The following is a 22750-nucleotide window of genomic DNA, read 5'->3' on the forward strand; positions in this document are numbered from 1 at the left end:
AACGTCTTAGACACACTGTCCAGCGAGTGCAGCGAGGTGGAGGTTCTCTGCTGTTTTGGGGTGGAATTATGTGTGGCCGACGCACGCCACTGGTGGTCAGGGAAGGCTGCGTAACGGCTGTTCGATACATGAATGCCATCCTTCGATCGATAGTACAACCATATCGGCAGCATATTGGCATGGCATTCATTTTCATGGACGACAATTCGCTGTCCCATCGTGCACATCTTGTGAATGACTTCCTTCAGGATGACGACATCGCTCGACTAGAGTGGCCAACATGTTGTTCAGACACGAACCCTATCGAACATGCCTTGGGTAGAATGAAAAGGGCTGTTTATGGACGTAACCCACCATCCACTCTGAGGGATCTACGCCGAAGTTGAGGAGTGGGACAATCTGGACCACCAGTGCCTTGATGAACTTGTGGATAGTATCCCACGACGAACACGGACATGCGTCACTGCAAGAGGACGTGCTTCTGCGTATTAGAAGTGCCAGTGTGAACAGCAATCTGAACCACCACCTCTGAAGATCTCACTGTATGGTGGTACCACATGCTACGTGTGGTTTTCATGAGCAATAAAAAGGGTGGAAATGATGTTTATGTTGATCTCTAGTCCAGTTTTCTGTACAGGTTCCGGACCTCTCGGAATCGAGGCGATGCAATACTTTTTCTTTTGATGTGTGTATTTTGAAAGAGGACAAAGGCTTAGTGGCTGACAAATGTGTGGAAATGCGTGACAAAAATTGAAGCCCTTTAGCAGTGAGCCGTGCATGGCTCGTGTTCATGCCATTAATTGTTTGTCATCTTCTATTACAGTAATACCGCCACGTTTTCTTATTCTATTTACTGGCGTCACTAACTTCCTGCCTTACTGTCCGCCCCCGGTAGCTGAGTGGTCAGCGTGACAGACTGTCAATCTTAAGGGCCCGGGTTCGATTCCCGGCTGGGTCGGAGATTTTCTCCGCTCAGGGACTGGGTATTGTGTTGTCCTAATCATCATCATTTCATCCCCATCGACGCGCAGGTCGCCGAAGTGGCGTCAACTCAAAAGACCTGCACCAGGCGAACGGTCTACCCGACGGGAGGCCCTAGCCGCACGACATTTGATTTTTCCCTGCCTTACTTGCCCGGGAGTGGCAGCAGCAGCGTGTATCGATAAGCACACTGTCGTACCATTTCTGGATCGACCTACAGTATTTCCGGGTCGTTGTGTGTGGGGCAGTCAGTGAGTGGGAGACGCACCAGCAGTGCAGTCGCGGACGGACCAGCAGTCCAGTCGGTCGGTTGGCGTGGAGCAGCAAGCAAGCCCCCATCGCCCCGAGCCACTGGTGGCTTGCACGCGCGGTTGGATTGTTCGATACTGCTTTCCATTGCTACGAAGTTCGTCTTACACTGATCTTGGACATGAAAGTTGAGTCCTCAATATACTATCGAGCCTCAACTGTTTACATTTCATCGTTTGATCCTGGTCGTCGCTTCGTCGCTTTTGGGACATTCCCCGAGGAACAACGTGCGTGTATTTAAGTCGGCTAAGATTCCAGCCGTCTTCCTGTAAAATTTAACTTAATTTATTCCCTGTTATGGAAGTTCACCAGCGGTATTTTCTGCCTTGTGGCCGTTGACGTTCCGGTTACCTGCCCTGGTCGATGACGTAATTTTAGGCAGTGTATTTTCCTCGTCGTGTTGTTGCTGTCCAGCGCGGCGTGTAGTTCGACAGCTGAGGTGTTGTTGGTCATTGTGGGCGCTAATATTCTGTGTGTAGTGCATTGAAATCTTGTGGTCGCTTTGCTGGTTGCGTGGAGCGGAATTGATTTGGTTGATTGGTCGGTCGGCTGTCTGTCGGTTGGGTTGCCTCCAGATTAAGAAGTAGGTGGACACGCCAATCCTTGGAAACTTCTGAGCGCTGTTCCTTGTGTGTTATGTAGTCATTTCCCTGTTTGGATTTTAGTTATTTGGTTGATGTCTGGCTTTCAGCCGAGTGTCAGTATCTCTTAAATTAATGTTTTTGTCTTGCCCTTAACGCATGAGATTGTTATATTTTTATATGGGGCCTTAAGCCGAATTTTACTGCAGAGGTTTTAAGATAAGGCCTTCTGCCTTTTAGATTGAAATTCTTTGCAGGCCTTAAGCCGTTAAACATATTTAGTTGATATGTGGCCTTCAGCTGAGTATTAATATCTCTTAAATTAATGTCATTGTCTTGCCCTTAAGGCATGAGATTGTTATTTTTTATTTTATATGAAATGTTTTAGGATACGGCCTTCTGCCCGTTAAAATTGAAACTGTTCTTCTAGGGCTTAAGCCATTAAATTTGTTAGTGAGCGGCCTTCAGCCGAGTTTTAATATCTCTTAAATTAATCTTCTTATAGAACGAAATTTTCACTCTACAGCGGAGTGTGTGCTGATATGAAACTTCCTGGCAGATTAAAACTGTGTGCCGGACCGAGACTCGAACTCGGGAATTTTGCCTTTCTCGGGCAAGTGCTCTACCAACTGAGCTACCCAAGCACGACTCACGTCCCGTCCTCACAGCTTTACTTCTGCCAGTACCTCGTCTCCTACCTTCCAAACTTTACAGAAGCTCTCCTGCGAACCTTGCAGAACTAGCACTCCTGAAAGGCAAAGTTCCCGAGTTCGAGTCTCGGTCCGGCACACAGTTTTAATCTGCCAGGAAGTTTTAATCTTCTTCTCTTGCTCTTAAGGCATAAGATTGTTATGCTTTTGAATGGGGATTTCAGCCCAATTTGCATGAAATGTTTTAAGATAAGGCCTTCTGCCTATTGATGGAAACTCTTCTTATTGCTTAATATGCGACCTCCAGCCTAGTTCCATTAAAATTAAATTGCAAAGGCCTTCAGCCGATTAGATTGACGATTTCGAAAATATTCTTGGGTGAAACCTCAAGAAGAACCTTATATTTCAATTTGATTAAGCCTTGTGTCTTGGATTTTGAATGTGGTCTTCAGCCGATCTAAAGTTAATCAAATGTGGTCGACTAAAGTTTTGAGTGTTTTGTATCCTTGTTGTAATATTGTGTGTTGATAAATGAAGTTTGTATGGTGAGTGCAACTGACAGGATTTCATTTTGGCCCCTTTCCACAACCTAATCCGCTCTGTCCTGCTAGCCCAGGCATTTCAAGCAGTATACAGGCTTTCCATACTTAGGTCAAACATTGATTGAAACGGGAAGAATACATGGCTCAGTGGATATTAAAAACTATATTCTGGTAGTATGCAACGCAGTGTGAAAAAAGCTTACTATGAAAGAAATGATTCGTTTTTCATCATGTACATTTTAGATTAACGTGATATGAAAAACGAACTTTGTGTTTCCTAAACATTTGGGGAATTTAAAATGAATTATTTCGGCCACTTAGCGAATCCACAGTACACATACTGGCAACAGTAATTAAAATTGGTATAAAAGATCTCACACATGGCTGAAACACACTAAGGTTACAGAAACTAAACTTTCAAAACGTTACTTTACTTGGCGTTACAGTATAATCTTAAGTGCAAAGAATCTCGATTTTCAGAGATGGTTCAGCTTACTACAGAAAACATGTTTTAGGGGTGACCTGGTGATGGTTTGATTTAAGGATAGCTATTACTAGTCGAAATTGGGTGATGTCGCAGACAGAACTGTCCCTATTGAAATAAATAAATAAGCTCGAAATACGCCGAAGTGAAAAAAAGGAAAAATAAAATCCCCAGTTTTCTGGCCGTAGTGACCCAGAATGAATATATGCCTGCCTGGCTAACAAGTAACCATCGAATCTGTACAGCTCTGTCTCTAACATATTCCTAGATTCATTACTTAAACGCGATAGTTTTCGCCTGTCTTCAGGCGCTTGCCACTGCAGTGCTTTCAGGACCTCTGTGACTCTCTACACACAATACTTTATTTCAGATAACTGCATCATCTGCACAAAGTAGCTGGAAGAAAGCACAGTTCACTCTCGTCCACTAGAAGGGTAACAAAAGTGACTACCGTCCTACATCCTTGACAAACTCTTGCTGTAGAATCTCAGAAGATATTCTGAGCTTAAAGGGAATGAGATATCTCAGACTAAATTGTCTCCTCCATTCTCACCACCACGGATTCGGTCATGCGAAAACGAAACCGCGCTTTTGTCACATGACACCCTGAAAGACACGTCTCAAGCCGGTCAGATAGACACCGTACTTCTTCCGAAAATAATTTGGATCGTTACTACCACTACGCTTGTTAACGAAAGTACGAAGTACGCAGTATCTAATGGAATTTGAGTCTGGACTGAGGATTTCTTGCTATGGAGGACGCACCGTGTTATCTTGGATGAAGAGTCATCGTGTGGGCTTATACCAAAAAGAACTAACAGGGAAGATACAAAGAAGGGCTTATGCATAATCATAGATTTGTTTCACCGCTAGGACAGAGTCACGGAGATGCTCCAATACTGAACAGACAGACACTTGGGGGGAGATGCAGACAATCCCGTGATAGCTACTCACAAACGTTCAAGAACTAGTTTTAAGTGAGGAATCTACAAATGTTCTACAATCTTCAATGTATCCCTCTGTAGGTGTCGGAAAGGGAACAGTGGGAAGTATCCTCTGCCATGCACTTCATAGTGGTTTGCCCAGTATGTACGTAGTCGCAGGTGCAGACGACAGAGTCACCACCAGCTAGTTTCGATTCCGATGAAGGACACGCTGCTCCGATGTGACGTATGCTATTCACTTTCTGTTTTTGAAGAACGTCTTTTAACTCCTCCACAAAATAAAGCAGTGGTGTCAGATCACAAAAACATACCGGCTGTTTTAAAGGTCCTCTTGAGAAAAATTGGGGCCATTGAACACACATAAGCTGTGGAATGTCCAAATAAAATGTCATCATCGTCATTTTCTTGAGCCTTTGTCCCACTTCAACGCGTGGTCGGCCCTGTTACTATGGCCGGATGCCCTTCCTGTCGCCACCTTGTACCTTTGGGACAGAAGTACTGTACCCCAGCTGTCTGCGTCTAGTGTAAGCCATAAAATGGTGTGAACGTTTTCAAATGTCTGCAAGTCGTGTAACTGCGGCGGGACATGGTGTCCAGCTAGGTATTCATCTAGTGAGATGCGGAAAACCGCCTAAAAACCACATCCAGGTTGGCTGGCACACCGGCCCTCGTCGTTAATCCGTCAGGCGGGTTCGATCTGGGGCCAGCGCGCCTACCTGAGTCCAGGAAGCATCGCATTAGCGCTCCTGGCTAATTTGGCGGGTGAACGTCCAAATAAAAAGTATTACACATCAAATAGCGAACGTCGTTCGTGATGGTTCCAGTTTTAAAAGTTTTGAATTTAGAGGGAGGGAATGCACAGTAATACAAAAAACATCTGTTAAAGTCAAATACAACGAAGATAGAAGAAAACTTAGATTCCTAGTTCCATATATAGTAGGAGAAGAGAAGTAGAACAAATTATTGTGAAATTTAAATTAAGAGCCGTTAGTTCAAGTATATCTGAAACGGGAAAATAAACCAGGAAGAGTATTTTCAATGAAGACAGAGGAAGAATATTTTCAGTGCAGCCAAGAAGACTAATATTACTGCACTCAAAGATGGTGGTTCTCGGCTTTTTGTGGTAATTAGAAAAAGGTATAGAGACAAATTTAAATATACAGATACCACAGTCCATTCCTAAGCGCATCTGCCATCATGTGAATGTTGATTTATAATATAAGGCTATGATAAAACTGCAAGTGCGCCAAACAAAACGAAAGTGCCCAGTAGAGTCCGATGAAACAGCTGGAAGCAAACTGTGAAAGGTGGCTACACTGAGCCACAGCGCCAGAGATTGCGCCAAAGAGTATTATTCCGCCGCCTCCACTGGCAGTGCTTGTCGAGAACTCGTAGTAGAGAGTGCTTGCTGAGATGTCGTAGTGAAAAGTTCTTGTCGAGAAGTCGTGGTGGAGAGTGCTTATCGAGATGTGGTAGTAGTGAGTCGGTGTTGAGATGTTGTAGTAGGGAGTGCTTGTTCCATGTTTTATGCAGTTGTTTGATGGGCTAGACAGCAGATGTTGTTCGAATGGAGATATTGTAATGATCAGAGTGCTTTTCGTCAATATATATGAAGGTAAAAAAATTCCCTTTTCTTTTTAATTATTTCAATGTAGCAGTCAGGGCGAACATGGGAGAAGCAAGGTTACCCAAGAGACTCATGGGTTCAACAGTAGAGGGTAGGAGGAGTCGGGGCAGACCAAGGAGAAGGTACCTGGATTCGGTTAAGAATGATTTTGAAGTAATAGGTTTAACATCAGAAGAGGCACCAATGTTAGCACTGAATAGGGGATCATGGAGGAATTTTATAAGGGGGTCTATGAGCCAGACTGAACGCTGAAAGGCATAATCAGTCTTAAATGATGATGATGATGATGATGACGATGAATGTCTTAAATAATGCGTCATTACAGGTCCAGTCAACAAAGCATCTGGCTTGTGTTCTTGTATTAGAGTGTAATTCTGGTTTTCTTGCGCAATTATAGTATTTCTATTTTTTTTAATTACTTCAGTATAAATGGTATTTAAAATTTCTTGTCTTATTAACGAAGAACCGTGCCAGATGTGTACATTGAATCACACTTCCACACACAGAACAATTACACTTGTGTTTTGGTTTCGTAGGTTTTATAGTTGCTGGTGACTTAATTAATTAATTGTATTAACGGAAATTTTCTTTCATTCTTTGTTGTTATTCTATGCAGTCAGATTGCGTACTAAAACTAGTCAGGGCCAACCGTTTACGAGACTTCGTAATCGGACCGACAGCCACTAAAATTTAAAAAATTATTTGCATTATATATAATTAAGCCCCCATGCACGTGGCGACCGCTGCTTCGGATCGTCCCTTGGAATTCTTCTGATTGTAAAAATAGTAGACAGTAGTATTGTTGTAGTAATTTGTAGTTTAGTAATTGTAGTCTATATTGCATGTGTAGATTTGGTAATTGTCATTCTTCTAATGGTATTTTTTGTTTGTTTGTAGAATTTAATTTTTGTTGTCTTGTCTACGGGTTTGACAATTTAGTGCAATTATGTCAATTGTTCGTTAATCGTGTTTGAAGGAAACATTTCGTGTGAAGGGTATTGTTGGAGATAAAGAGTCATTGTGTGTAATTTTTGTACAGTGACGAGTTTTGTACATTTTGTAAATGATTACACGATCGATGAAAAAGGCAAATATGGTGAATAGTGAGAATGACGAAATTGTTAACATGGCGAACTCGCCAACACAGGAGAACAGTATGATGAATAATGAAGTGGAAAACAATTTAATAAGTCGGGAAAATAGTCCGGAAACAGTTCAAAATTTTTCACAATCAAAAAATTTTCAGAATACGAGATTAACGACAAAAGATATGGAGCAGTTAATGAGTGCAATATCAAATTTGGGACCACAGTTGGAATCTGAATTAAAAACAGAGATAGGAAGAATTAACACGAAGATAGAAACTTTGACAATACAGTTAGGCTCACAAATAGGAACAATTAAAACCGAGATGGAAACAATGGAAACACAGTTAGGCTCACGAACAGGGACATGTTTCAAAAACATGAAAGACGAATCAAAGAAAGAAATTAGAGAAGAAGTACAACCGATTTTGAATGCTCACAATAATACTTTAATTTCAACAGAAATTAGACAAGAGGAACAGGACAGAGAACAGGAAGAAAGAGATCGCGTGATAGTACACAAATTTTCAGAGTTAAATTTACAACGTGCACACGATAAGGAAGAAATACTTGAAAGAATCGAGGAATCCGTACCAAATGACAGGATAAATAACTTAACGCAACAGTATGAACAGTTAACTACTAAATGTGACAATACCGAAACCCGAGTCGCGACACTTACGGAAGACGTAAATAAACAGCAAGAACAAATAGGTCATTTATCGGAAAGAGTGGAGGAGATTTCAGATAAATTGACAAATCTTAGTTTACATGGATACAGAGATTCAGATGATACAGCTCCATTACCATTTGCAGAAACCGAAGAGTACCAGAACATAAATAAGCATGTTGAAAATCAAGGAAAATTTAATGAACGCGTCAAAAGGGAATTTGAGGCATTACGAAAGAAAGGCAAACAAATAGAAGGCGAAATCGTACGAAAAGACAGCAAAAGAAATTTGGAATCACAGATAGCAGAGGGGTTTGAAGAAAATAATTTGTTTCATTTACGAGATGCAACAAGAGAGCGCCAGGCGCGCGAACTTGACAATAATCGTCATTGGGACTGGGACAGACGCGGTAGGTCTTTGTCGCCACGAGGAGAAAACTTTGACCATAAACACTTCTTAACTGTTCGGAAATTTAAGATCTTTCGCAATTCTAAGAATGACATACATCCATGTTCATGGTTCGATCAATTTATGTACGCACATCCACCAAATTGGCCACTAAGTCACAAACTGGAATTTATGTGCGGCTATTAATGTCCTCAGGGGATTCACTACACTAAGTGAATATGTGCCGTAGCGTGCATAGGGCCCCGAGCTGTAGTGGTGCTATTTCCCTTTTAGTTTTCTGCACCGCTGCCTACTCTTTTACTATTCTTTGCATCTGTCAAAACAACTCTTCGACTATCAATCTATCTAGAGTGTCGGTAAAGATTAACCGGATATGACTATTTTACCCAAAAGTGATTTCGGAAATTACCGTTTGGACTTACTGTACCTTCAGCAGCATTCATTCGTAGTTTAAACGAAATTTTACCTGTTTATCTTCGTGACAATATTACTTCATATGTTGACGATATTCTTATTGCTAAACGTTCTTGGAGTGAGCACAACAAAATTTTGGATTCATTATTACGTATTTTTGCAAGAGTTGGCATTACAGTGAACTTGGAAAAATCTGAATTTGGTCGTTCTCAGGTGAAATTTCTCGGTCACATTATTTCTACAGAAGGTATTCTTCCTGATCCAGAGAAATTAGACGCTATTCGTAATTATGCTGTTCCTACCACAAAACGTGATGTTCGTAGTTTCCTTGGTGTCTGTAATTTTCTTAGACGCTTTGTTAGATTGGACAATTTGGCCACACCTCGTTTATGTGAACTATCTGGAAAGAATTCTAATTGGTGTTGGGATGAGGAAGCTCAATCAGAATTTGAACAACTTCGTGATGCTTTAGTTGCTGCTCCACTTCTTTCACATCCGGATTTATCTAAAGATTTTTGTTTGGCGACGGACTCATCATACAAAGGCCTAGGTGCACATTTATTTCAAGACATAGAAGAAAACGGCGTTGTATTACAGAAGACTATTGCATTTGGAAGTCGTGTTCTCTCTAAATCCGAAAAGAATTATTCGATTACGGAACTTGAAGCTTTGGCTGTTGTTTGGGCTTTCACAAAATATCGGACATTTTTGTATGGCAGACATACTAAGGTTTACACCGATCACCGAGCTCTGGAATTTCTTATGTCAACAAAATTAACTCATCGAAGATTGTCACGGTGGGCGCTGCATCTACAGGAATTTGATTTTAGTATTGTTTACATACAGGGTTCTTCAAATATTATTGCTGACGCTTTATCACGTGCACCTATGGGTTTGAAACAAAGTGCTGAGGAGGACTGCAAAGAAAACCATTGTTGTTTGATGTATATTCAAGGTGTTACGTTTGAGAATTTTGTTTCGTCTTCGCTCCAGGACATCGCTAAGGAGCAAAATAAGGATCCAATCTGGAAGGACATTAAGGAGAAGTGGAGGAGAAAGGAAAGCGTAGCGATTAGACAGTATTATTTAGTTCGCAATGATATTCTTTTTAAACGAAAATCGGTCGACAACTCTGTTTGGTTAGTTTGTATTCCTGATGAGTGGGTTAATAAACTGATTTGGTATACGCATTTCAGTTATGCACACTTTGGTCCCAGAAAATGCTTTCATAAATTACGAGAAAATTGCTACTTCAGTAATATGGAAAAACGTATTCGATCTGTTCTTGCCAAATGCAAATTATGTCAAAAGGCTAAGCCGCCAACAATTTCTCACAGAGCACCGTTGTTTCCTATCATTCCAGCGAAATTAAAGGACATGGCTGCAGTCGATTTGTTCGGTCCAGTGGTTCGTTCTACTAATGGTTTTGGGTACATTTTGGTAGCAGTGGAATTGACATCAAAATATGTGTGTTTTCCACCTTTACGCAAAGCAACAGCTCGTTCAGTATCTAATGCTTTCATGAAACATTTTCTTAAAGAAGTGGGTCATGTTGATAAGGTTATATCAGATAATGGATCACAGTTTCGCTCTAAAATTTGGCTTCGTACTCTACGGCGTCGTAAGATTAAACCAATTTTCATTTCACTTTTTCACCCTCAATCTAACGCTTCAGAGAGATGGATGAAGGAAATCAATAAACTGTGTCGTCTTTATTGTCATCAGAATCACAGAATGTGGGATCAGTATCTTCATATTTTTCAAAACATTCTGAATGAACTTCCTAATGACTCAACTTCTTTACCGCCTATACTGATATTAAAAAACAAAGCACCGACAAATCGCATTTCTGAAATCGTTCCTTTTCCGCCTTCACGTAAACTGCGGCATTCTGAAGTTGTCAACCTGGCTCTGCAAAATATTGCATCTGCGGCTGCTAGAAGAGAGAAATCAGCTAAACATCCTGGTCGTTTAAAAATCTTGTCAGTTGGTCAAAAGGTGTTAATTAAGTCTCATCGTTTGTCTCACAAAGGAAAGGGCTTGTGTCGCAAATTTTTTCTGCTTTATAACGGTCCATATAGAATTCGCAAAATTATTCATGATAACACTGTCGAAATAGAAACTCTCAAATCTCGACGCTCTAAGGGAATACATCATATATCCAACGTTAAAATTTTTGTGGAATGACATACTTTTGACAAACCAACAGTTATACGTAAACATGCAGAGAATACAAGGATACCGCGCTGTGTTTTGGCGGCGGCACATACTCAAAGCAACAGCCAAGTCTGCGCGCCGCACAAGGCAGTCGTTGACCGCAAACAATTACTTCCTACGTCACGCGCCTACAGCTGATCGAGCGCTCTGTGCGAATGCACTGACAACCGTAAACAAATACACAGTCTAATTTCTCCGACTAATTTCAGTATAAAGCTATAGTGACTTGATGAATTATGTTATTAAAGTTCAGTATTTTTCAGGATATGGTTGTATAAAATATTTAAGAACTTCAGGTAAATTCTGTGTGTGTCCGACGTTAAGAGGACTTGTTATCGAGAAATTTTCAGGAAAATGTAATTTCGAAGAAGAAACTAATAAACCAAAAAGGTAACTATTAATTGAGTTCGTTTTTCAGATAACATATTTCCACTTAGGTACGTACTTTAGACGTAATTTGCTGCTCGCGATTACGTGATTCAGACTTTGTGCTAAATTTCATGTTCTATGAATTTACGTGTGAAGCGACGTGCTTGCGTACATTAACTGATTTTGACAATGATTGATTAATGAACAGGGTTGTTAATTATGTATATTATGCATCGCTTGGCTGCTATGCTTTTTCACTGATGTCACATTATTATTTTTATGTGCCTGCTGTGCTTATTTATTTAAATTATAATTGTCACCTGATTAATTGTGCTGACTATGGTTATGTGTGTAAATTATACTTTGTGATTTATCTGCTTGCGCCTTCATGTTTACTTATTAAGATTACATATGAACATTTATTTGCTTTTGCTGATATGATGATAATGACCTGTTTATTATGTGAGATATATATTTGGTGCTTTGCGTATGGATTGCATATTTATACATTTCTGTTTTGTTGTCATAACTACTCTTTAATTTGGTATATAGAAATGCTGATGTACTGTGTATGAACATAGAGTGTAGGTCACACTATTGTATTAATTATAGATTGTTCGCTTGGCAGAGCCTCGTTGTAGGGATTGTGCTACATCCATTTGTTGACACTGTTCTCTACTGGTATATTAACTCGCTGTTGCATGTTTTGCTTACGCTCAGTGCTTTATATTTTAAGATAAGAAAATGAACTGCTATAATTCGACGAACGACTTTAGTACAAGAAACTTCATAGAAGTCACATGAGCTGGAGATTTTATGGAAGCTGTATAAATTTATGCTAATAGGAAGGAAGCTAACGACATGACATACCAACACTAGGTTAGACCATTGACAGTTATTACACTGCATTCTTCGTGAGCAATTGAAATAGCAAGTGACACTTGACACAAAAAATACTCCACGTGTTTGCTTCTGCCATGATTCTTGAAGTGGTGTACACACTGTGAAACATTATGATCATTCACACTCCGTAATCGTACTTAATTACTGAGAGTTATTCGAACTAAAGGCTGTTAGAGGTCATGTATGCATTTCTTTTGTTTAATGATGGACAAGGTAACCAAAATGTATTTTATAATTCATAATGAGTAGAAGATTTGACTCAGGTGGACTACACAGAGGTTGTGTGTGGACATTGTGTCTTCGGATTGTATGGGATGATGAAGTTTGCACTAGGATTTTATCTGTACTTGTTCGAGGAGACTGACTAGAGGAAAGAGTTGTTATGGAAGTGAAAGGATATTGGTGCTAAGGTTTATATGTATCGACGTATTAAAGAGGTATTATTGAGGTATTGAGATTGTGTGAAGTTGATGATTATTGGAGTTTTGGTAGACAAGAGGTAAGGTAAATGATATTGATGATAAGGTTTATATGTATCGACGTAAGAGGTATTATTGAAGTATTAAGATTATGTGATGCTGATGATTATTGGAGTTTTGATGGATAAGAGGCAAAGTAAGCGAGGAGCATTTTTTTTTTCGTTGGTTTATATGGAACAAGGAGGATGAAGATGGCAGACTAGAACACTAAAGTAGAAAGAAGATTGTCTACACACACACTTTGTTAAATCAATAAGCAGTATATATTTTTTTTTGGAGAGAGGAAGCATTTGCATATCTTGGCACACTGACAGTTATTCAGCAACCATACATTTTGATCTGGCTTGGCAAACATTGGTCTTGACATGATGACTATGACGTTGACTAACTATTATTGACTGTTATACATTGCTGCCACTACTACTTGATACGCATGATGAACATCAAATTTTGACAGAATTGCATTTACACAGTTAACACTATTCAATTACACAGTAGTACTTAATGTGGATGAAAGATGAGTGAGTGTGTTTTGTGTGTTTTTCCTTCCTAATCCCAGAAAAGTGGTACCGACTTACCTCCTAAATATTATTTTACTTGTTTGTTGTGGCTTGCACTGACACCCATAAATATTATAGGTTTACTGATATTTGTCTATTTGTAATAGTTAATATGACAATTATCTGATATGATTTGTGTGTTTGTTATAATTTGTATGTTTAGTGCAAGAGCATTGATAATAATTTTGTAAAAGCAATTGTGTGTGCATTCAAACTATTGTTCATGCCTGAACTGTCTGATTAGTGATGGTGAATATTATGGACTGTTACCTGCACTTTTTCAACATAATGGGTGCCACTTAGAAATGTTTAATTTCTGCTGATGAACTGTCTAATTAGTGATAGTGAATATTATGGACTGTTACCTGCACTTGTTCAAAATGATGGGTGCCACTTGGAAATGTTTAATTTCTGCTGATGAACTGTCTAAATAGTGATAGTGAATATTATGGACTGTTACCTGCACTTGTTCAAAATGATGGGTGCCACTTGGAAATGTTTAATTTCTGCTGATAAACTCTGATGAGCTGTCTGATTAGTGATAGTGAATATTATGGACTGTTACCTGCACCTGTTCAATATTGAGGTGCGACACTTAGAAATGTTTAATTTCTGCTGATGAACTGTGTGATTAGTGATAGTGAATATTATGGACTGTTACTTGCACTTTTTCTACATGATTGGTGCCACTAGGACATGTTTAATTTCTGCTTATAAACTCTGATGAACAGTGTGATTAGTGATAGTGAATATTATGGACTGCTGTCTGGACCTGCTCTTCATTGCTAGGTGCCACTGATGAACTGCTTCTACTGACATACTGTCACTTGTTGGTGTCTGCACCTGCTCAACATTGCTGGGTGCCACTGATGAACTGCTTCTACTGAAATAATGTCACTTGTTGGTGTCTGCACCTGTTCAACATTGCTGGGTGCCACTAATGGAACTGCTTCTACTGAAATGATGTCACTTGTTGGTGTCTGCACTTGCTCAACATTGCTGGGTGCCACTGATGAACTGCTCCTACTGAAATAATGTCACTTGTTGGTGTCTGCACCTGTTAAACATTGCTGGGTGCCACTAATGGAACTGCTTCTACTGAAATGATGTCACTTGTTGGTGTCTGCAATTGTTCAACATTGCTGGGTGCCACTGATGGAGTGCTTCTACTGAAAAGATGTCACCTGTTGGTGTCTGCACTGGCTCAACATTGCTGGGTGCCACTGATGGACTGCTTCTTCTGAAATGATGTCACTTGTTGCTGTCTGCGCCTGTTTAACATTGCTGGGTGCCACTGATGGACTGCTTCTACTGAAATAATGTCACTTGTTGGTGTCTGCACCTGTTCAACATTGCTGGGTGCCACTAATGGAACTGCTTCTACTGAGATAATGTCACTTGTTGGTGTCTGCACCTGTTCAGCAATGCTGGGTGCCACTGATGGACTGCTTCTACTGAAAAGATGTCACCTGTTGGAACTGTTTCTACTAAAATGATGTTACTTCTTGTTGTTTGCACCTGTTGACCATTGCTGGGTGCTACTGCTGGAACTATCAACTACTTGTTTTTTTTAATCATTGAAAGCATTGTATGTGAACATTTGTATAAACTGATTTTTTGTGTATTGTGTAAACTATTATGTAAAGTCACATGTATCAAGGAATTTGTATTGCTTACTGTATTTTATATATTAGGTTATTGAAAGGTCAGTGCAAAGCCAAAATTTTATCTAATTATGTGATATTTACATGTTAATATTATCTTTTATTTTGTCTGTATTTTTGTGGACGAATTTGTTGATATTTTCACCACCAATGCTGGCAAAAATACCATCAAATTCTGGCCCGTGGAGGAAGGGCATATGAAAGGTGGCTACACTGAGCCACAGTGCCAGAGATTGCGCCAAAGAGTATTATTCCGCCGCCTCCACTGGCAGTGCTTGTCGAGAACTCGTAGTAGAGAGTGCTTGCTGAGATGTCGTAGTGAAAAGTTCTTGTCGAGAAGTCGTGGTGGAGAGTGCTTATCGAGATGTGGTAGTAGTGAGTCGGTGTTGAGATGTTGTAGTAGGGAGTGCTTGTTCCATGTTTTATGCAGTGTCATTACAGGTCCAGTCAACAAAGCATCTGGCTTGTGTTCTTGTATTAGAGTGTAATTCTGGTTTTCTTGCGCAATTATAGTATTTCTATTTTTTTTTAATTACTTCAGTATAAATGGTATTTAAAATTTCTTGTCTTATTAACGAAGAACCGCCAGATGTGTACGTTGAATCACACTTCCACACACAGAACAATTACACTTGTGTTTTGGTTTCGTAGGTTTTATAGTTGCTGGGGACTTAATTAATTAATTGTATTAACGGAAATTTTCTTTCATTCTTTGTTGTTATTCTATGCAGTCAGATTGCGTACTAAAACTAGTCAGGGCCAACCGTTTACGAGACTTCGTAATCGGACAGACAGCCACTAAAATTTAAAAAATTATTTGCATTATATATAATTAAGCCCCCATGCAACTGCCATCTGTGAAACACGCGTTAATGATTTCAGCTAATGTTTCTCGAAAGTGTAAATTAACTGTGCGTCACAGGGGCTCACCACCTGTACCGGAAGTGATGATCTTTGGGAAAAAGCATGAATGCCAACAAAGGTGCTGAGAAACTGCGAACCAAAATTAGAAGCTTATTAACACTAGGGGCAAATACAGAAAACGTTCTGGAAGCTCGTCAAAGGTTCATAAGCGAAAACAAACATATTTTATGCGAAAATCTTGAAGAGACAGAATGTGCTCATGCTTTGAATATTATTACCATTGCACACTGAAGGGCCAAAGAAACTGGTAGAGGCATGCGTATTCAAATAAAGAAATATGTAAAAAGGCAGAATACGAACGCCTGCCTAAGACAGTAAGTGTCTGGAGCAGTTGTTAGATCGATTACTGCTGCTGCAATGGCAGGTTATCAAGATTTAAGTGAGTCTGAAAGTAGAGTTACAGTAGACGCACGAGCGATGGGGGGAAAAAAATGACTCTGAGCACTATGGGACTTAACTTCTGAGGTCATCAGTCCCCTAGAACTTAGAACTACTTAAACCTAACTAACCTAAGGACATCACACACAGCCATGCCCGAGGCAGGCGGTCGCGCGGTTCCAGACTGTAGCGCCTAGAACCGCTCGGCCACCCCGGCCGGCTGAGCGATGGGAAACGGCATCTCCGAGGTAGCGATGAAGTGGTGATCTTCCCGTACGATCATTTCACGAGTGTACCGCGAATAACAGGAATGTGGTAAAACATCAAATCTCCGACATCACTGCTGCCGGAAAAAGATCCCACAAGAACGGCACCAACGACGACTGAAGAGAATCGTTCAGCGTGACAGAAGTGCAAGCCTTCAGCAAATTGCTGTAGATTTCAATCCTGGGCCATCAACAAGCGACAGCGTGCGAAAGATTCAACGAAATATCATCGATATGGGCTTTCGGAGCCGAAGGCTCTGTAATGGTGTGGGGTGTGTGGAGTTGAATTGATATATGACCCCTGATACGTCTATATACGACTCTGACAGCTGACACGCACATTAACATCCTTTCTAATGACCTGCATCCATTCATGCCCATTGTGCATTCCGTCGGACTTGGGCATTTCCAGCAGGACAATCTGACACCCCACACGTCCAGAATTGCTACAGAGTGGCTCCAGGAACACTCTTCTGAGTTTAAACACTTCCGCTGGCCACCGAACTCCAGACATAAACATTATTGACCATATCTGGGATGCCTTGCAACGTGCTGTTTAGAAGAGATCTCTACCCCCTCGTATTCTTACGGATTTATGGACAGCACTGCTCCAGTACTACTTCAGACATTAGTCGCGTCCACGCCACTTCGTGTTGCGGCACTTCTGCGTGCTCGCGAGGGCCCTACACGATATTAGGCAGGTGTACCAGTGTCTTTGGCTCTTCAGTGTAGAAGATAGCCGTTTTTGGTGAGACAACAGCTGAAAAGAAAGAGCTGATGTTCAAGCATGGAATCTGTCATCGGTTACTTGAGAAAGAGAATTTCTGAGCGAGCAGACAGCCACGAAGAGCGATGAACGAAGCGAATACGAAATTCATATATTACGTTGTCATGTATTTCTTTGCTTATAAATTTTGCACATAAACATATTTGAAAATGGAAGAAAGAAATGTTCGTTAATCACTCTATGCTGTTAATTTTACGAATGTTTCGATCTTTTAAGTTACTACAGGAAAGAACAGGCAAAAGTTGTCTATGAAGCATCCACTGAATAGAGTTTTCAGTCCTGTGTTAAGCATTAGTTTTTACGCAACTGCGTCAAATACTGGATCTTTTAGAGTTGCATGTGTTTTAACTATTTTCGAAAAAATCTCTCATATTTATCTTGGAGGTGTAAGAAACACGAATTTTGAAGACAAGACGGGTTATAAAAACCACAGGAATTACTACACCAATCCTGAAAAATATTTCAAGACACTAGTTCCGTAATTAATGTTAATGAATTATGTTTATAACCCGGAATTCGGCACGCAAAGTCAAGGAATGTTTGTATCAAGTTGATCCTCGACTTTTCCTTCAGAGAACAGCAACCTAGAGAAGACAATATTGATGAATTAGAATTAATTGTGGTTTCTCTGGTGGAAGCATCATCTCATGCAAGATAGATAGCGAAAGCTGTTTACTGCTCAAAACTTTTTATGTTCGTGATGAATTTGAAGTATCACGTCAAGAAGAAAATGCAAACTGTCCTTATCACAGTGTGTGTCAAAGCATGATTCTGTGTGCTTTTCGAAACCGAAGCAGAGTATCTGAACTCCTTATTTCTTCAAAACATTAAAATAATCAGATTGTCGATTATAATATATACCGGGAGGTTTTATAAAAAAAATTAATTACTTATCATACCTGTCTCCTGTTTTCTGTCTTCTGCCAAGGACCTTATTTTCCCTTCTGAAACAAAAATAAAAATGATCAGCGTAGTTCGTGGCAGAACCATCATAGAAAGATGTTAAAACAGCTGTAATAGGAATCGATCACATCCCACAAATTAGTAAAAAAGAATTGTTTCTTTTTCATTAGAAACAAATCCCATTATTAACAGAATTGATCTGTGTGTCACATTCTTTAAAAAATTGTTTCCCAGTCTAATGGAAATGAAATTTCCACAGTCTCTCTACACATATTTAATAGACTGGAATTTGTAAATGATCCAGCCGAGAGAGTTGGCAAACACATGGAGAGTACAATAAATAGTTTACGTAAAACGAGAAACAGAAGCAGCAAGTAATCCAGGATGCACCTATGTATCGGCGTACAGGGTGATTACAATTAAATTTCAAAACGCTGTAGAAATAACATAACTGGTCGAATGACGTCAAATTGCAACGCAATATTTTCGGAGAAGTGGGAAAATGTATGCCAGAAGAAAAAAAAACAGTGTTTAAAGTGATCAATAGATGACGTTGTATGGGTCACAATACGTAAATGAAAATACCTGTCCTGCGCACGACCCATTAAAGTTGGTATATACACGCCGGGTACACGGCTTTTCCTTCTTTCGCGTCTGCGAGGTTCGCCATGACTGTCTCAATGAAAGATCGCCCTCTTCTTGTAAAGCTGTATTACAAGAATGATGACTGTGCACACGTCGCTCTGCAGAAGTTACGGACACTGAAAGGTTTGAAAAAAAAAGGCGTTGGTCCGATGCTTGCCATGGGTCTGGAGAAAATAATTCAGAAATTCGAAAAGACAGGTTCTTTTGGTGTGCAATGTGGTAGAGAGAGGAAACGAATTGATTCGACGTCAGTGGAAGCAGTGGCTACAGCAATGCAGGTGGAGACGAGTGGTGGTGTGCAAACTTGTAGTGCACGGAGAATTGCCCGAAAATTGGACATACCGACCGGCCTGTGTGACCGAGCGGTTCTAGGCGCTTCAGTCTGGAACCGCGCGACCGCTACGGTCGCAGGTTCCAATCCTGCCTCGGGCGTGGATCTGTGTGATGTCTATAGGTTAGTTAGGTTTAAGTAGTTCTAAGTTCTAGGGGATTGATGACGTCAGATGTTAAGTCCCATAGTGCTCAGAGCTATTTCAACCATTTTTGGACATACCCTTGAGCACGGTGAGTAAAATCCTAAGAAACATCCTTCTTGCTCATCCATTCAAAATTACCCATGCTCACGTGTTTCTTCCTGTTGATGTGCCAGCAAGAAAGACCTTTGCTTTAGAATTTCTTGATTGTGTGGAAGTGGATAATGATTGGCCATGGAAGATTTTGTGGACAGACGAAGCCCACTTCCATCTGACAGGATATGTCAATACACAGAATTGTCGAATTTGGGCAACGGAAAATCCACACGCAAATCAACCAGCGCCACTTCATCCTGAAATGGTCACTGTGTGGTACGGGTTTACGGCATCATTTATCATAGGCCCATATTTTTTCGAAGAGATGCTTCCGGTTCTGTTACCTGGACCGTCACTAGTAAGCGCTATGGGTGTCTTTTGCGCAATCACGTTATTCCAGCTCTCCAACAGTGTGTGGATGGGATCATTTTTATGCAAGATGGCGTACCACCGCACATTGAAAATCCAGTTAAGCAGCTGCCGCAGCGCCACTTCGGAAATGCTAGAATTATCAGCCGCCATTTCCCTACAGCCTGGCCGTCCCGGTCACCTGATCTTAACCCGTGTGACTTCTGGCTGTGGGGCTATCTTAAAGATGTTGTGTTCAGTGTTCCGATGCCAACTTAGCTGCATTGAAGGCACGCATTGCGCAACACATTCTGAACGTGACCGCGGAAACACTTCGATCAGTTGTGGAACACGCTGTTTCTCGATTTCAACTTGTTGTAGAAAACGGTGGACAGCATACTGAACATGTTTTGCGCCAGTCACATGGAAATTAATAATCTGATTTGATTTTGATTGATGATATTTATACGGTTTTTGGCCTCAGGACAATTAAAAACCTATGTGATTCATGCTTTTTTGCAGTTTTTGGCCTCAGGAGAACTAAAAACCGATGTGTGAGAGGGTTTTTAAGCGGTTTTTGGCCTAAGGACAATTAAAAACCGAATTTTCCCATCCGATGCGATATAACCTTGCAGTGGTGGATGGGCTTACGTAACTAACAGTATCACACCTGTACACCCATGCACACTGAGTAGTACAGTTTGTTTAACGTCAAATGTACACCTTAGGGATAGTTGTACGCCGCGCGGGATTAGCCGAGCGGTCTTAGGCGCTGCAGTCATGGACTGTGCAGGTGGTCCCGGCGGACGTTCGAGTCCTCCCTCGGGCATGGGTGTGTGTGTGTGCGTTTGTCCTTAGGATAATTTAGGTTAAGTAGTGTGTAAGCTTATGGACTGATGACCTTAGCAGTTAAGTCCCATAAGATTTCACACACATTTGAACGTTTGATAGTTGTATGATTCATTTGTCATTTGCAATCGACCACTATTAAATTATGATGCTTACAGTGCCATCTATTGCTACATTTTGTAAGTATTTATTTTTCTTCTGCCGTACGTTTTCCACCTTCTTCGATAATATTCCGTTGCAATTTGACGTCATTCTGACCAGAGGTGTTATTTCTGCAGCAGTTTGAAAGTGTAATTATAATTACCCTGTAGGTTTCCAAGGCATATTCTTTATTTATTTATTCGAATGAACTTGAGCACATTGCAATAATAACATAAAAATATAATTACTATTGAAAACTTAAAGTTAGAAATATCTACTTCGTCTATTGTACTTTTTTCTCACAAACACACGTCACTATGAACCATCCATTCCAATGCTTCGTTGGTGCAGTCGTGGATGTCTTGTAACGTACCACTGAAAAATATAGTGAAGCAGTTGTTTGCTCTTCAGCCCCACATTGGTCACATCGAGGGCACTCTGAAGCTGCCCACTGAGCCAGGCTCTTGTTGCAAGTACCACGGTTTGTGCGAATCCTGGTAATGTTGCACCACTGTCCACTGGGAAGAGAAAATCCAGGTACCTGCAGAGTTGGGTCGGTCAGTAGTAGGTTGGCGACTGCTACAGGTGAATGTCTGGACTTCAGTCTCAGCTGCTGCAGTTTAAGGAAATCTGCAGGAACATGGCTGCGAAGGGATAGGTTGGCACTACACATTTCCAACTGTGATTTGAGGCCTGCCGGTCGTCTAGTTTGCAGAGATGCAATATTACTCGGTAAGGGTAACCACTAATAGTTCTCAGCCGTGGCGGGAGTTGGCACCAGTAGTATCTCTGACAGGAGTACGATCGATTTCCTTGTGCAGAGGTTTGTCTTCGGGCTTGGGCCGACTCCAGATATAATGGAGTGCCGACCGCGAGTAGGAAGAGAGGACACAACGCTTGAGAACGGAACACAGCAGAGCGCGAGTCGGTGATTGGCTGGTGGACAGAAGCGAAGAGGGCGTACCTGAGGCCCGGCGGCGGTTGTCACGTGGTTGTACTGGAGTTGACCGGCGCTGTGCATTCTCCGGCAATCTCGTGAGCTGTGGATGTGCCTGCTTCCTTGAAGGGATACGCTGTTATGGTCTTGCGAAGTGACGGTCTGGCATCTTCGCAAAATCGCCCCAGCATCGAGACACCTAGTTAAGTACGCTAATGACTAAGAGCGCTTAGTTAACTGTGATTTTGATCGCTCTTGGTACAGTAAGACGTTGCACGACGTGTGATGTGATTCTTGCTCGATTTCATTTGAGGCCTCCTACTAAGCGTGTGCTCTGCTTCTGCATAATATTGATGTATTTGCAGATGTGTGTCATTAAGATCTAGTGAGTGCCGGTTCTCGTGAGTCATTTCATTTCCCACTCTTAGTGTTTGTTTACGAAGTACTGTTTCACTTAAAGAAAGCACTTCCTAATGAAATTAGTTGTCGTTTAGCCTGAATGTTATAAAGTTAATTTAATGGCCAATCTCAAATGTTAAGGTTCAGAAAGGTTTCTCTGCGTTTTGTTGTTGGGTGTGGTCTGTGTTTCAGTGAGCTGAGGCAGCAGTCAATGAAAGCGCAGAGCTTCCCGTTAGATTACAAGTTTGGCTTATGGGCGGTGGACTTCGCCTGAGCTCGTGTGTTATTCTTCGGTAGCGTTTGCTTGGTTCAGATTTTGGTGGTCTACTCGACGTGGGGTTGCTAACGGAGTCACGTCTTGGTTTGAAGTTAAGTATTACTTCGCTCAGTCCGTTCCACCGTTCGTAGTTGCTTGGACATTGCTCATGTTGTTACACATTTATCATTGTACAAAATTGTAGCTTTCTATGCCCTAAAAGTCCATCTTATAAGTCAATGGGTATTTTAATAAATTCGTACTTTGCTCTGCAAGATTGCCCAAGTTAAGCTTAATAAATACGTTTTAAATATTCGTGTTAAGGTTGAGGCTTTGTGTCAACTCTTATTTTCCATGTAGTGTTAAAGTTTGGAATTGAAAGGGCCTTAAATAATGTGTCTTAACTAGAGTTGTTTGTTAAAGTTATAGTTAAATTCAGCCTTAGTGGCTTCTGTCAATT

The 22750-nt window shown here is 40.9% G+C and overlaps 1 protein-coding gene across 1 annotated transcript in view; it reads right to left on the bottom strand.

Annotated features, from left to right (window-relative positions):
• The window catches only part of LOC124798751 (venom dipeptidyl peptidase 4-like), a 329107-nt gene that overhangs the window by 201033 nt on the left and 105324 nt on the right, over positions 1-22750 (bottom strand). The window contains exon 6 of the mRNA XM_047262278.1: positions 18143-18187. Coding sequence (XP_047118234.1) covers positions 18143-18187 — 45 coding nt within the window. The remainder of the gene's footprint in view (positions 1-18142; positions 18188-22750) is intronic.

The sequence above is a fragment of the Schistocerca piceifrons genome, chromosome 5, assembly GCF_021461385.2.
Source record: "Schistocerca piceifrons isolate TAMUIC-IGC-003096 chromosome 5, iqSchPice1.1, whole genome shotgun sequence".
Lineage (NCBI taxonomy): Eukaryota > Metazoa > Arthropoda > Insecta > Orthoptera > Acrididae > Schistocerca > Schistocerca piceifrons.